The 16062-nt window shown below is 34.3% G+C and overlaps 1 protein-coding gene across 2 annotated transcripts in view; it reads right to left on the bottom strand.

Annotated features, from left to right (window-relative positions):
* NOVA1 (NOVA alternative splicing regulator 1) overlaps positions 1-15095 on the bottom strand; it is a 150107-nt gene extending 135012 nt beyond the window's left edge. For both annotated transcript variants that reach the window (XM_032856220.1, XM_032856221.1), the window contains exons 1-2: positions 14855-15095; positions 12971-13114 (exon numbers count right to left, since the gene is read on the bottom strand). In XM_032856220.1, coding sequence (XP_032712111.1) covers positions 12971-13114; positions 14855-14990 — 280 coding nt within the window. In that variant the 5' untranslated portion in view covers positions 14991-15095. The remainder of the gene's footprint in view (positions 1-12970; positions 13115-14854) is intronic.
* Between the last annotated feature and the right edge of the window lie 967 nt (positions 15096-16062).

Raw genomic sequence — 16062 nt, 5'->3', positions numbered from 1 at the left:
TTATTATCACAGTTTGTGTTTTCATATCCAGAGTCATTCTAGTTCTTAAACTAGATGTCAAATACACCAGTGTAGTTAAAAATGTGATAAAGCTTCCAGAAGAACATACCTTTTCTTAAACAAAATAGGTATAGTCTTCAGAAGAAATTTAAATTATTACCATAAAGAAAATCTGAATGGAAATTTCTAGTATAGAAGCTGTGAGTAAATACAAAATAGAGTATCATTTTAAAGGCAGAATTCATAAAAGATGTTAAATCTTTGAAACAATTCACAAACCCAAAATTTCTTCAAAATTTTTCTCAAAGAGAATTATACTGCCTCTGCAAAAAAAAATGTATGCAGTTGTCTTACCTATATTATTTATCCCTTTTAAGAACGAGTCCTATCATACCATGATATGCACATCAGTTTGAAGGCTGTGAGACTTTGCTTGTGCTTCCTTTTTGTATGGAATTCAACTATGAATTACACAACTGGTATTATTGAATTATGAATAGCACTTAAATAAAGATTACAGTGAATATTTTTATTTGAAATTCCCATCTGGTGCTTAATGTCACTTCAGCTGTTCAATTTTTAAATGTTTCTCTACAGAACTAGCCAATAATTTCACAAATCAGTATAAAATGCTAGATAGATTTTTAATCTCATTTTCTAAATGGAAAAACAGTGCCATATTTTTCAGCCTTTTTAAAATTAATCTGATTTTTATAGACTATGGATTAAGACTGATTCCTATATGGGCGCCTGGGTGGCTCAGCTGTCTACCTTTGGCTCAGGTCATGATCCCAGGGTCCTGGGATTGAGCCCACATCAGGCTTCCTGCTCAGCAGGGAGCCTCCTTCTCCTCCTTCCACTCCCCCTGCTTGTGTTCCCTCCCTCTCTGTCAAATAAATAAATAAAATCTTAAAAAAAAAAAAAGACTGATTCCTATACGAAATAAATATTTATCAATGATGGAGAATCCTGTTGAATCTCAATAATCAGATGAAATCCTAAATAAAATAATTATATAACAGAGAATCCACTAACAATGAATAAGAAGTTCCAATTTTCATTTTCATTTTTTCATTGACCTGATGCATACCAATGCTCTCTCACATACCAAAACTTTAGTGTTCCAATGACATCAAATTCACACATTAAAAAAAAGTATACATTGTGTAAATCACAAATTTTATTCAGATTAAAAGTGAATACATCTGTTCACATGCCAAGAGAGCTAAAAAGGCCTACATATTCATGTAATTTAAGAAATGAGGAAAGTTTTATCAGATATAGGATTCTAAACAGCTATGATTCAAAAGCAAACCAGTAAAAGAAGCCATTCAAGTCACTAACTTCAAATGCACCTGCACAGACAAGATACGTCAAAGTGAACAAACGTCAAAAACAAATTTCTATCCATACTGGTCCTGAACACAGCAACATTCTTCACTGGCAATTGTCCTTCACTAGGTCACCATACCTTTTTTCTTCTACCCTTGGCACATAATCGCTTCATAAAAGACAACAATCATATTTCTTAACGTCTCTTTTTTTCTGAATTCCTACTTGCCTCACCTTTCCCTTAGTCTTTTCCTTCCTAAACAAATTAGTCTTCTTTTTAATTCTACTTATATTGCCCAAGATGAAAGTCATACTCCTCAACCTATTGCTCGCCCTACTTATAGATAATTAAGGTAATCCTTCTCCAAAATACAAGAATCACTGTTTACATTTAAACAAATAGGTACATAAATTTTAAGTACAGTACCACTGCCAGTCATATTATAGATGCAACACATATTTCTTCTTTAAAATAATTCTTACTAATAAATGTATCCAAGTTGAGTATTTTTCAATCAAACTTTTATCTTTTCCACACGTAATACACTTTATCTTATCTGTACAAATATCTATAGTATCTTCTTATCCCCATCCACCCCTCCCCCGCCCCAAAATAATCCACTTTTTTTTTTTTTTAAGATTTTATTTATTTATTTGACAGAAAGAGATCACAAGTAGACAGAGAAGCAGGCAGAGAGAGAGGGAAGCAGGCTCCCTGCTGAGCAGAGAGCCCAATGTGGGACTAGATCCCAGGACGCTGAGATCATGACCTGAGCCGAAGGCAGCTGCTTAACCCAGTGAGCCACCCAGGCACCCCAAAATAATCCACTTTTTAACCCAGTAATACCAAACTACTTTTGGACCCCTGAATAGAAAAGGAATTTTTCATATCTACATGGATATATATTTTTGTCTCTCAGCCTCAAATGACCTTCTACTCTTGTCCATCCAGCCAATTAAATCCAACCCTCAAAACACCCCTCCTCTTTGAAGTCTTCTTTGAAGTCTACCCCCTCCTCTTAAGATCTGGTCACAGATAGAGTTTCAACTTCAAGACACTATTCTAACATTACACATTTTTTAAACCTTTTTATAACTGGTATTTACATCTCTTGTTTCTTATTGCTTCCTTGCTTGAGAATAATATCTTCAGAGCATTGTATGCCTAGTTCTAACCCGAAAGGTGCACACAAACATTGAACAAAATGTTAAAATCTGGCTATGGTAGTAGCAGGGGAAGCAGCCAGGCAAAGAAACACTAAAATAGAGCTATTTTAACTGTTCTCCACCAGCTTTAAAAAAAAAAAGAATTTATAAAAATGTAGGGGACTAAACATAAGACTAAATAGGTTTATCTACCAAATCTTACATGTTTTCATTGGTTTATTGTAGCAGAACTCAATGTACTAATACAGGATCATTAATATTTTGTGCATTTCTCTAAATTTTAAAGCTTAAAAAGTGTTTTAAAAGTATTTAAAGACTAAAGAAGCCTGAATTTAGTAACTTTCCTAAAATTCTAGTTTCAAATAAAGCAACACATACTAACACTTTGATATTTAAGTCAATCAAAATCTAAGCTACTATGCAGCTGTATATACATTTTTCCTTCACAAGTAAGAAAATTAAATAGCCTAGCTTCTATAATCATAATGTATTCATACATGTTAACTTCACCACTATAGGTGTTGGAAAAGACATTAAAATACATTAAAAATAAAACATTTATTTATCATATTTTTAATTATGTAACTTTAGTTATATTTATTCTGACTTAGGTGACATGAACTTATTTTTATTGCTAAGAGTACTCTGAAATACCTACATTTTAAGATTTTACAGTTATGTTACATTATAGTTTATTTACTGCCATGTGGCTACTTGTGCAAGTAAGGAACAGTCTGCTGGCTGATGACTTTTCTTGAAATACCCTGAAAAATCAAAGATTACTAAATATTAATTAAACTTTTGTTGCTTAAGTCAGAATATTTTAAAAGTTATCTTCATTGTTGAAGATGGCTTGACATATTCTCCACAATACTGGATTTTGAGTTTCCCAATACGCTAAATACAAAGCAAAACTCCTTTCTCACACTACACTCTTCTTCCTTAATACCTGGCCCATACTTGTTTTAACAATTCTATGACCATTTCTGGTTTGTTTCAATATTTGAACTCATTAGTTCACTAATCTAAAATACAGACTTTATATATTCACACCACCCCCCAATTAAGGTAAATTAGAAATACAATGAAAAACTAAAAACGAAACGCCTTCTCCAACCATTGTATTGATATTGCATGAGCATGTCACAGAAGAAGCCTCAAATCAGTCATTAGTTCATTCATACATACATTCATTTAAATTTAATTACCACCTATCTTTATAACACTGAGCTGTAGACTGAACATACAGCAACAGGCATGAAGGATGACATAAATTCCTTCACACCAATGGAGCTTAGTTACGCAATCAATGTAAGTAACGACTATCACAAAAGATTTTTGGTTTACTTTAAAGCTGTGAAGAAAAATATATCCTCAGAAATCACATTAAGTACTTTTATAATCGTATTAAAAAGTAGTCTGTAAGTTTACAATATAATGCAAACATCATCAGAACTCTAATTAACTGAGAAGCAGACCAATTTAGTGAAATGAATTTAAAAAAAGAGAAAATGGTAACGTTTTAAAATTAATAACTATTGTATATCTTCATTTTTACTTAGACTGTCTTACAACTAGCCTGTTGCATATTTTTTAACCATAATATTTTGTCCTTTTAAACCAACTGTTATGAATACCCAGGCAAATAAGTAATACATAAGGAAATTGTTATAGAAGTAATAAAAATATGGAAAATACATATATCCTTGAAAACAGAATTTGAATTAGAAAGTCTACACATTTTTTAAAAATTAAGGTCAATAATCTGTTAAACCAAAATAAAGAAATTTTTAAAAATTGAGCTAAGGAACAATGGAAGCAAGCAAAAAAAAAAAAAGAAAGAAAGAGAAAAAGAAAAAGAAAAAAAAAGACAGAAAGAAAGAGAAAACAAACTTTGCAAATGAAAAAAAATAACGAAGTGCAGAAATCAAATCACCCTGAAAATACTGACATTTTCAAACTATAATTATGGAAAACCAGAAAATGACCAGGCTATATTCTAAACAAATATAATCTATCATATCCTTTTTTTTTTTTTTTAATGTATGGTAATGATAAAGAGAACCCGTCTTTGGCCCTACAGTACAGCAAATCAACAATAAAAATTGTCCTAAAATACATAATGAGCTTTCAACTTAATTTTCAAAATGGGGGAGGGGGCACATTCATTTTAAAACTAGGAAAGAGAAAAAGTAAAGCTCTATATCCTCTGAGGGTCATATCCAAAAAGGGAGGGAGGAAAAAAAGAGTGGAGCAAAACAAGAAGAGAATGGATTACCTATTAAAATTGTACCCCAAATTCAGAAAACATATTTAAAAATTACAGGATTAAGTTACATCACTTAATCTCCTGGTATCTTGGTTTTCTCATTAGTTAAATAGGGATTCTGGAAGAAATCAAATCTACTACCTATTTTTTTCATCTAGTTCCACAATTCCATGATTTTTCCAATCTCTTCAAATGGAAAGTCTCTTTGCTACTTCTAAGTGTCCTTATTAAGACTTTGACAGAGATGCCATATAACAGGGAAAACTTAAAACTTAAGAAGACAGCAACAATTAAAGCACAACTTTTTAGGGAAAAGTAAAACATGCCCATATTCCTTTAACAAAGAAAAAGATGTTTCATAATATCTCTAAGTCTTGATGAGCAAAGAGCTGCCTACACCTGTGCTCATAGGAAGCATCTGATAAATACACATAATAATTAACAAGAAAAAGCTTCCGAACAGATTTCACACCAGTTTTTTTTAAAAACCACTTCCATGACTTTAAAACAAAAACAGTCTTAGAAAAATAAAAGCACAGTTAAATAAAGAATAATTAAGACTAAATATGTGAATGAACAGTCTCCAAGTAAACTCAATTGCTTCTAATACTAACTCCTTCAAAAACATTATTTCAAGAATGAATATAACCAAAATTGAAAAGTTATAATTCTTCTAAAATATTTAGTAATATATAACAAAAACTTGTACCATATTCCCACTATGTTCAGTGTTAACAAAATGTACCCCAATTCCTTTCTTTCTGCCCTTCCCCCAAATTACAGATCTTAAAAAAAGTCACTGAATCTAATTCCTAGAGTAGCAAAATATTAACAATTTAAATGAAAACAACTTTCTTCTTTAAGATAAGAATGATTTTTAAAATTGAATCAACTGAGAGCATTTATTATTTCCTACAGGGAATACAGGATTTGAAGGCCTATTTAATTAATAAGTACATTATGACATTATGTGAAAATTTCTCCTGCAAAGGAATTATGGAATCTTCAGTGGAAAAACGTTCTTAAAAACCTTTAAAACAGAAAAATTATTCCTCAAAACCTCAAAAGGTTGGTTCAGTTTTACAAGGAAAGTAAAAAACACTATAGTCTATAATTTTAAAAATTACTGAGTTCAGAATATAATTCATTGTAAATTACAAATCCACTGAACATCAGTAGGACACAGATCTTGAAAAGAGGAAAAATACATTAATTTTAAATATCAATTATTAAATAAAATTAGTTTAGGAATGGTTAAAAAAAAAAAAAAAAGGTTTATTTTCCACACCAAATAATCTTACCTGAATCATTTTGCTGTTAAAAAACTCAAGATACTGATTTCATTTTTCATCTGGTCCTGTCAACGATGCTATGACAGGCCCTGCAGGAAGCAGCAAAAGATCAATGATGGAGTGTAGCTATGATGTGTTTTCATGATCAAGTTTTGTTATGGAAAAGGATATCCATATAGTAGCTTGAAACTCAGGGAATATTGAAAATATCTCAGAAAGTTTGTCAGTGTACATAAAGTTTGTCAGTGTATGTAATATTCCTTTTTTGTACTTTCTAGTCTTAAATGTTTATTTTCATTCAATTATTTTCTTTATCAAAAATTTAAAAATGACAGTGCAGTATGTATGTGGAATTTTGAAGAATCATTTCTATATTGATAAGAATTGATAAGAAAATAATTATTCAAGGTGTCAAAAATGAAAAATGTTTAAAAGTATAGGAATGATTCTCTTAACTTTCAGAGATGATTATTTTAATCTCATTTCCCAGGATTACTGTAATTACCAGTAAATTATTAACTATTCATAATTTAATTAAAATAAGCTTTAACAGACTTCTTGCAAACAGTAACTTCAGAATCAAATAGTTACTGGCAATAATGGTAAAAATTCTTTCAAGAAAAGCATATAGGTTGCAAAAAAAAAACCTATACAAACTCCAGAACTTAATTACTCTTGGTAATTGACAGGTTATATTCAATAAAGACCAAAAAATTCAAATTAGTAAAAAAGAAAGTCAAAACTACAAAACTCCTTCACAAGATTCCAAATGATACTTTTAAATTAAGAACTATTTTAAAATAGTATAGCACCTTCCCAGATTTAATATAAAGACATTTTTGTGCTAGGAATTAGTTTCCTTCAAGGGCAATTAATAAAATAGCACTGTCACAAGACCCCTAAATAAGTGGAAACACTATTAGAAGACATACGAAACTTCTACATATGTCTTGGAAGCATGCTGAAGTCAGTCTTTCAAATAGATTAAGAAATTTAAAACAAGAGAAATACACGACAGATTAATTTTTTTAGAGTGTTTATGCTATACCTGTCTTGTTTGTTGAAATACTTCAAAGGATTCGGCAGAGTTTGCTTGCTAAAAAGATACAACTTAATTTTACATGGATTATTTCTCATATAAGAATAAACACATGTTAAGCTACGGTAACACTAATAAAAAATTACAATGTACTTCCATTTATTTTTCTCACTCATGATTTGAAAATGTACTTGTGGGACAGGGAAATTTAGATACTGCTGACTTAAGATTGTTTTCTTTCTATTTCTATACAAACATCATCTGTGTGTATGTGTGTGTGTATTCTATCACATTCATAGAAATCATATTAGTTTCAAATATCTCCATATAAAAAAAGTAGAAAAGCCGATGCCATATCTTTTAAGAACAAGATGAAGAAAATGGAAATTTCACCAACCCAAGCATCAGGAAGTACTGAAAAGTACTGCTTCATTTCTTGCATGTTGTGTTTTATACCATGACACTTCAGTCTCTGAGGGTCAGGTTAATTAAGCTCCATAGCAGCTGCAGTGCAATGTGAGACACACACTGCTGCGGTTCCCACCAGTCCAGTCCAATTACCTGTAGTATTCCAGCACTGGACAAGTGACAACCAACCTCTTCTCTCTAGTCACTTGCTCCCACTGGTCTACTGATAAATGTTAGAACAAACTAACCTCCTTTTGGAAAGGACTGCAAGCTGAATGCACCTGCTGCAGGCTGCAATGATGAGTCCCAGAGAGATGTTTGTCAGTCAGATCTCTGCAGATGTTGTTTAACTTTATGCTAGAGCTGTATCCAAAGATGGAAATGAGATGGCAATCAAGCATAAATCTCCCACCCTTGTCCCCCCAATTTTATTTTAAAAAGCTGCACTTGCTCATAAAAGTGGTTTAAAACAGCTCCACTAAACTGAAAACAACTAAAACTAAATTCCATGGTAAAAAGTAGTTTATTAGGTACTGAATTTTAGGTAACAAGTGGCGTAATTGTGTTCAATAAGTGTTATTCGTGTTATTGAAAAGTTTAAAATTTCTCTTAAGCCAGAGCAAAACAAAACAAAACAAAATAGCTATAAAATAGCAAGTTTTCAATGGGTGGTTTATTGCTCAGGTTTTTAGTGACACCACATACTCCTCAGAGTTCCCAAGACACAGATTGTTTTTCCTCTTGTATATTACACAAAACATCTCTCATATATAAATATTGAACTATGTCACCAATTGTGTTCATTATTTCTAAACTATTCCTGAAACCTTTAGGGAGGATATTTGCAAGGCAATGTTGTTAGACGTATTCGATTTCCTCACAACGTCACAAATTTAAATGAGCTATTTTTCCAAAATCCAGAAGGCTTGAAATAGCAAATATCAAAGTGACATTGTACATTATAATTCATGAAAATACCAACAGTGTAAATAATGTTCCACAACTTACTAAGTCAATAATAGAAGATACAACATCAGAATGAAATAAAAAAGAATCAAGTAAATTGAATACCTAAGATTTCTAATGCTAATTCAATTTTTCTAAAAGTCCCATGGTACAAAATATTTGCTTACATGATTAAGTATCAAAATTGTATCTTTTGGAGTTTACAATTTTAACATAGATTGTGCTTTGCCAGTAACATTCCTTCATATGTTAAGATTTCCTATTGCTTCAAATGAGAAACAAAATATTAAAAAAACAGTAAATTTTCAGAGACATTAATGTCTAAGTGAAAAATTATGGTTCCTCCACCAACTAAGGGTATAAAGAGACAAAATATAAAGTAACCCACAACAACAGGTAATGTGACAAATATTACAAGTTTAAGATTTAAAGGAAGACACATTCTGTGTCAGCAACTCTTTGATCACACTAAAATCAAAGGTACAACACAGTGTAATGATAACCATCGTATTAAACTCAATACTAGAAATTATACTACTTTATTTTTCCTTTTTACAACTCTATTTATCTACTAATTTTGCCTTAAAATATGTATAAATAAATTTTGAAGATACTTTGCATCTAGATCAAAGTGTTCAGACTGCAACTTTTAAAAGCTGTAACTAAAATATTCCTGTTGTACCACCAATAGCGTAATACTCTTCCTTCAACAATATAAACAAAAAGAAGTGATCTATTTTAAAACCTTATCAACTCATCTGATTTCCCAAAAAAATGATCAGTCTTATGCTATACGGTCCTGAGCCTAAAGGTTAAGGGGGTCACTGAATTCTTCCCATGTCAAAATTAAGGCAGTGTTGGGTATTTGAGTTACAGTCTGTTTTTTCATGAGTTTTAAAATTTTACCACATAAATGGCTTGTGATTAAAAAAAAAAAAAACACACCCAAGTTGGACAATGCTAAGATTACGATATAATAAATCTAGGAATATAAATTCAAATTTTAACTTACGGACCATAAAAGTAAATGCTTTACATCAACTGTGATCCAGTTTTATAACCATGAATATGGAAACAGTGTAAGATACAAATTAATATATGCTAAGATTACAGTGAATTATTTCTGTTTGATATAATGAGTATCTCTACTGTCATACAATGAAATAACAATAGGTACATTATGAAATGTTCTAAAACCTAAAACACATATGAAAAAATACATTTTATAAATCCTTTACTATTCCCAACAAATAATGTATTCAATAAGTTTTTTGGATTATCTACCTGAACCATGTATTATTTATAATAAATAAAATCAATCTATCTATTAATGAAAACTAAACACACCTTCAGATGCCAAATAAAAGAATAAGAGAACACTATCACCATTCTGAAAATGCATTGATTAATATATTCCCCAAAACGAGAAATCTGTTTTTTACTACAAGGCAACAACTTTAGGCAACCTATTTGTAAAAAAGATATACAAATAAATAAGCTGTTTTAATCAAGTAAGAAAAAAAGATATATTCATAAATCACAGGTAGTAAGTAGTATTCTGTAAGATTTAGATTTTTGAAAAGATAAAATGAGTTACAAAGCACAGCAAAAAATAAAGCATGTCCACTCGTAGATCTTTTCTTTCTGATTACAGTAATTTAAAAATGCACTTTACAATCCTCACCATACAATTTCCCCAAATTATTTTATTTATGCTGACATGTTGAAATACACAATATAAAATACAGTTCTACAAATTCTAAATCATACCAATTAATGTGTACGAAATATTTTCTAGGTTTCAACCATAAGTATTAAAAATTACTCAAAAAAGCAAGGTTGCTTAAGATATTTTAACGACACAGCTGAGCACAAAACAAACAAACAAAAAACACAAAAAAAGACAAATGTGATAAATATGAGTAGACTATATTGGCTACAATAAAAACAATGGACATACATTTGAGTTGAAATTCATTAAAATAGCCCCAAAGTGTGTCTGTACTCTGCATTATATATCCTAAAGGAAATCTGTCTTAGATACATCAGTATGTTAACTAAACCTTTGGAATACAATTACATTCTGTTTCAAAACTTAGGTAATTTGAGAAAATCCATTAGGTTATACAAATAAAGTATATTTTCCCCAAATAAACTGTCCTACCAAATGAGAAACAGAAAATTTCTTCATGAAATAAACATCAACATATTCATTCTAATCAAATAGGAGTCATAAATACATAAACGAAACAAAAAAATGGGCTTCCAAATAAATTACTGCATAATCCTACAAGAAAGTCCTTATAACACAGCGATATGAATCACAGTTCTATATTTTACTTTGTCTGAGATGAGCAGGTAAGTATTGCTTAAATATATCTGAGTACGAGAAGTTGAAAGTAGCTCTATTTGAAGAATACCAGGACCTTAGATAATTCCACAGGCTTGTGGTCAAGTGTGAACAGAAAGACTATTAAAATTGAAGTCTATCAGGAGAAGAGAGATATATCTGTCTGAACAGGTAATAACCTAGTTAATATCATATTTAAATAAAAAGTGTTTAGAATTAATACAGCTTCTTATTAATTATAAGGCTTTATTTTATCCTTAAAATTGATTCCAGTGTGTGCTTGGTTTCCACCTGTTACAGGCAGAGCGTATATGCCTTCTTTTATCCAGACATTTCAAATCACATTTGATCAGGTTACGTCACTACACACACAAAATTTTGTTCAACGCATTCCAGTTTTCCATTTTTTCCAACAGATATTCTTGCTGTATATGAATAATGTGTCTCAGAACTAACTATAAATAAAATAAGCAATTTCAATGTAATAAGAAAAATATGCATAACTAAGTGGACTAAAAACAAAAGATCCAATTCTCGATGCACCCTTTCCAACCCACTGAAAATAAACTATATTCAAATGAAAAGGCATTTAATTTACTATTTGGAATATCCTTGATAAACACCAATTTTCTGTAACATCCCTGCACATCTGATACCACCTCATGTTTAATGCAAAAAAGCTATTTCATTTTCATCTATTGACAGTGAATTTAATTTACCATTGCAGCTCTTTTCCTAGAACTATCACGTTATTAATTCTGCAATCAAGCTCTTTTGAGTGCTTTTATTTGTAAAAGGTTTTCACAATTCCACATTGATTTTTTTCATCATAATATACCTTTTAAACACATAAATGTGAATATGTTAGTAAACTTTCTTAATGCATAAGGAAAGTTTCAGAGACAAGGAAAGCCATCTACAAAACTACACTCACAGGAGCAAACTTTCGAAGGGCAGCATATCTAATACATTACATTTTAGTTTACTATTTGTAGTGTTTACCAAATATACTACGTTTAATTTGTATAACTAAATGATACTGTCGACCATTCTAAAACCTTATCTAGCATAATAGTCCATTTTCTACCACCAATCAATTGGCTATGAAAAAGAAATCCTCTATTAAAGAACTCTTACTGAAATTAGATCATTGAAAGCAAATAAGCTTTTCTTTTCTACCAGGAAAAAAAAAAAAAGCAGTATCAGTCCCCTCAGCAGTGAATAAATATTTTTTATGGCCATAAAGACAAAATAACCAAAAACAAACAAACAAAAAAGACAGAAGCTACACCTGGGTAAAAGCAAATCAGTTAATGTTTTACCTAAGAGATATACTATTCAATTATGCAGATTTTCTAGTTAAACTTAAAATCCTTACCCTAAGTAGCAAAATGGTAAAAAAAGAAAAAGATAAAACACGCAGAACTATATAACATTTGAAATAAAAAACACACACTGAAAGTACAAAAAAAATTATACCACCTAGGAAACTTGCCATTTTCCAGCAGGTTACAGTACCACACAACTGTTAACATATTTTAGTCTAATACAGCTGTTCATAACACAAATTTTGAAGTATTACTTTACTTCTTACATAACAATATATTTCCTTATCACAATTACATTAAAAAGGCAGTATTTTAAAAATCTGAAGAGGCAGCACTTGTCCTCTTTACTTCACTCCAGGGCCAACAAACAAAGCAGTGAAGCAGAAAGAGGTACATAATGGATTTAGAAGTAAATGGTCCATTCTTTAAGAAGCCTTCCTACCCCCTCTTCTGAATTCACTCTAGACTAATTGTCATTACAATGATGTCTGAAAACTTCAAAAGAACCCTATTTCCTGATGCCAGCTGTCCATGTTTCTATCTTTAAATTTTAGAGTTTTTTCCTAATTAGAAAGAAGTATTTAGAAATACCTAAAAGATTCATCTCATAATTGTTCTAAATCAGACACAGTATATCAATTATTGAAACAAAACATAACACCAACAGTAGAAATATACTTTAAAAATTCTCCACAAATACAATATATAAATAAAGTCATACTATTAAGAATTTCTTTCAGTACAACATACAGCACAGGTAGATCTTCTCTTTTTTTTCCTTGGGGATTTATCAAACAATCTCTTCACCATTGCACCTACCTGGGTAAAAATCTTTGGACTTAGACAGCTTGATGGTGGCTCCAGTTTCTTTTTGCAACTGAACAATTGTCTGTCCTCCCTTCCCAATTATAGATCCAGCAGCATAACTAGGTATGAGAACCTTTAGAAAATACTGGCCGTCTTCTGAAAAATGCAAAGAAATATACTTGGTTAACATGATAATTTCAAACTTTGTATCCCCTCTCCACCCTCAAGAGGGAAAAACAGCAATTAAAACATTGGGCATACAGCTGCAGGAAATATGGGGTTAAATTTTTTAAAGAACAAAAATAAGCTAATTACAAAGAAAAATAAAGAGATACAAAATGTTTCCCATTTTGTAGGATTTATACTTTCAAACTTGGAATTAAAAACTAAACATGTTCTATCATTTTGCAGCACTGTAGAAACTGATGACTAAATTCCAGTTGTTATTCCAAACATGGAAGTCTTCCAATTCTATCTGTGGTTACTATGGTAAAATGAAATGAACTGACCCTTTAACAAAACTTCAGAGACTTATATGATGACAAAACTTTGCTTAACATATTCCAATATAAATAAGTAAAAGGACTGTAAATAGTGATGAGCTATATTTGTTTGACATTAGCAAACACCTAAGGACTACAATTAGCCATTGACTATATCCTACTTAAAGTATGCAAAACAAACATTTCTCCTACCAAATAATCCACCCAAACTGTAGGGTGTATTCCAAGCCTGTAATAACTGCCAGGAAATAACTCAAAGTGATGTGAACTGGCAAATCTAACTAATCCTGTGTATTTCTTTAGCACTTCTTAGTCTACCATGATCTCGTTTAAGCTCATTAATTAAAGGACCTTAAGAAGAATTCTGCCAATACTAAAAAGCTTAGGAGTCATTTATATCAAACACACTTAAAAGTGACCAAACAGATTATGTTACTTCTCCAAAATAGCCACAATTTTTAAAGCAGAGGGGGTGGATGAACCAAGAAAGAGTGAAATGAAATGTTTTAGAAAATAAAGCCAACTCCATAAACTTTAATTTCCGACAAACTGATCTAGTCTTAAATAGGAAACACCCCGGTAAATCCAGCTTCCTTATGTGAATAAACGTTCCAAATTTTGCGGGTGTGCCATTCGCAAGACCCCCATCCGTTTCTAATGTACATGCTGTAGATAAATTCACCTCTGCCTCGATGCATTGGGTGCATTGTTAAGATGACTCCAGTGCAAATGAAGAAGCGATAGCGGTCCCGTTATAACTCATCTTCCCAGGAAGCGCAGGATGTTAAACTAACAAGTCAGAGTACCAGACACCCCCACCCTCGTATGCACACCTCTGAAGACAAATCAATGAGATATTTGCAACGACAATATAAGTGCGGTAAGAGCATGCACTCATCAAGATTTTGCATACTACTTGTGGCCCAAAGCAAGGGGACGAAGAGAGGAAAACTCTCCGGTGCCCCAATCATTTGCTATCCGCTACCCAAGTGCCATTTATTTATTTATTTTATCAGACTGTTAAATGCAGCGCGCATCTTCGGGCGGCCATCACCTCACTCGGGGGTCATCCTCCTCCTCTTTAACGGACCCCCTTGCCCAGGTCTAGGATATTTAAATGGTCAGTCTTTAGACCGATTAAATGGAAAGATAGGTCTATTCCGAAAAACCGGTCGCCATTTTGATGAATGATAAACAGAGAAATGGAAATGTGTCCGGGACGGCGAGGTGCCGGGCAGGTGCAGGGGAGGGGGCGCGGGGCAGGGGCGCGGGAGCCGCCGGGTTCGGGCTAGAGGTGTCCGGGCCGCGGGAGGGAGGGAGGCCGGCGGGAGGGAGGGAGGCAGGGGCGGGCGGCGGGGGATGGGGCCAGCGGGGAGGTGGAAGCGATACCCACCGCCCGTATTGGTCCTCTTGGTGCTGCCGGCTTCAGGGGGGGCTTCCAGCGGCCTTTTCCGCGAGTCCGGCGGGTCCAGGTCTATGGGAACCCCAGTGTGGGTCCCGTTCTGCTGGATGGGAGCTGCCGCCATCATGTTTGCAGTTCCTGCCGCTGCTACGGGGAGAAGGTTCTCCCTTTTGTTTTGGCTTTTTTTTTTCTTTCTTTTCTTTCTTTTTTTTTTTTTTTTTTTTTTTTTTTTTTTTTTTTTTTTTTTTTTTTGCGTTTGGGGTTTCTTGAGGTTTTTTTTTTTTTTTCTTTAATCGGATCAATAGAAATCTCTTTAGGAAAAAAAAGCTATGTTGCTGGTTTGTTCTCACTGGGGAGGGGGCAGGGCTGAGGAGCAGCTGCAGTGCAGTGTCAGAAAGGAGACAGGGGAATGGAGGGGGTGTGAGAGACGGAGGGTGAAAGAAGGAGAAGAAAGGAGAGAGGGGGAGAGAGTGAAGGGAGAGGGGCGAGTGAATGAGCGGGAGGAGGGGAGCGGGGAGGACGGGCAGAGGGAGTGGGAGAGCGCGAGGGCTGGCGGGGCGCGGGGAGAAGCCGAGGAGGAGGGGAGAGTGAGGGAAAGAGTGAATGAGCAGGAGGAGGGGAAGGAGGTGGATGCGGAGAGAGGAGCGAGCGGCGGAGGAGGGCAGGAGCCGGGAAGGAGCGCGGCGATCCCCGCGCAGCGCTAGCGCTGCGCTCGCTCCCGCTGCTGGTGCTGCCGCCGCCGCCGCTGCCGGAGCGGTTCTGCCGTTGCCTGGGCTGCTCGGCGATGCTGCTGCTGCCGCCCGGTCTCGCTCATTATTTCTCCCGCTTGTAGGGGGGGCTGGCGGGGAGGGAGGGGGATGGCTGCGAGGGGAGGGTAGAGAGGGGTTGAGTTCGTAGACTCCCACACACTTCGCGCTCGGGTCCCTGCCTCTCAGCAGCGCCGCCGCCGCCGCCGCCGCCTCCCATCGCTGATGCCTCAGCCTGCGGGGGCGGAGGGGGCCCCGCCGGAGGCGGGGGAGGGTGTGTATGTGTGAGTGTGTACGCGCGTGCGTGTGTGTGCGCGGGCTAAGCGCGTGCCCGGGGGCGCGCGCCGGGGATGGAGGCTGGGGTGCTCCTGTGGGAAGGGAGGGGTGAAAGGTCGCGGGTCCCGGCAACACGGCTCAGGCAAACGTAAGCGGCTTGTCGCAGAAACCAAGGGG

Source organism: Lontra canadensis, unplaced genomic scaffold (assembly GCF_010015895.1).
Source record: "Lontra canadensis isolate GAN:19392208 unplaced genomic scaffold, GSC_riverotter_1.0 scaffold12, whole genome shotgun sequence".
Classification (NCBI taxonomy): domain Eukaryota; kingdom Metazoa; phylum Chordata; class Mammalia; order Carnivora; family Mustelidae; genus Lontra; species Lontra canadensis.
The sequence above is the reverse complement of the archived record's forward strand: the minus strand, read 5'-3'. Positions and strand labels throughout refer to the sequence as shown.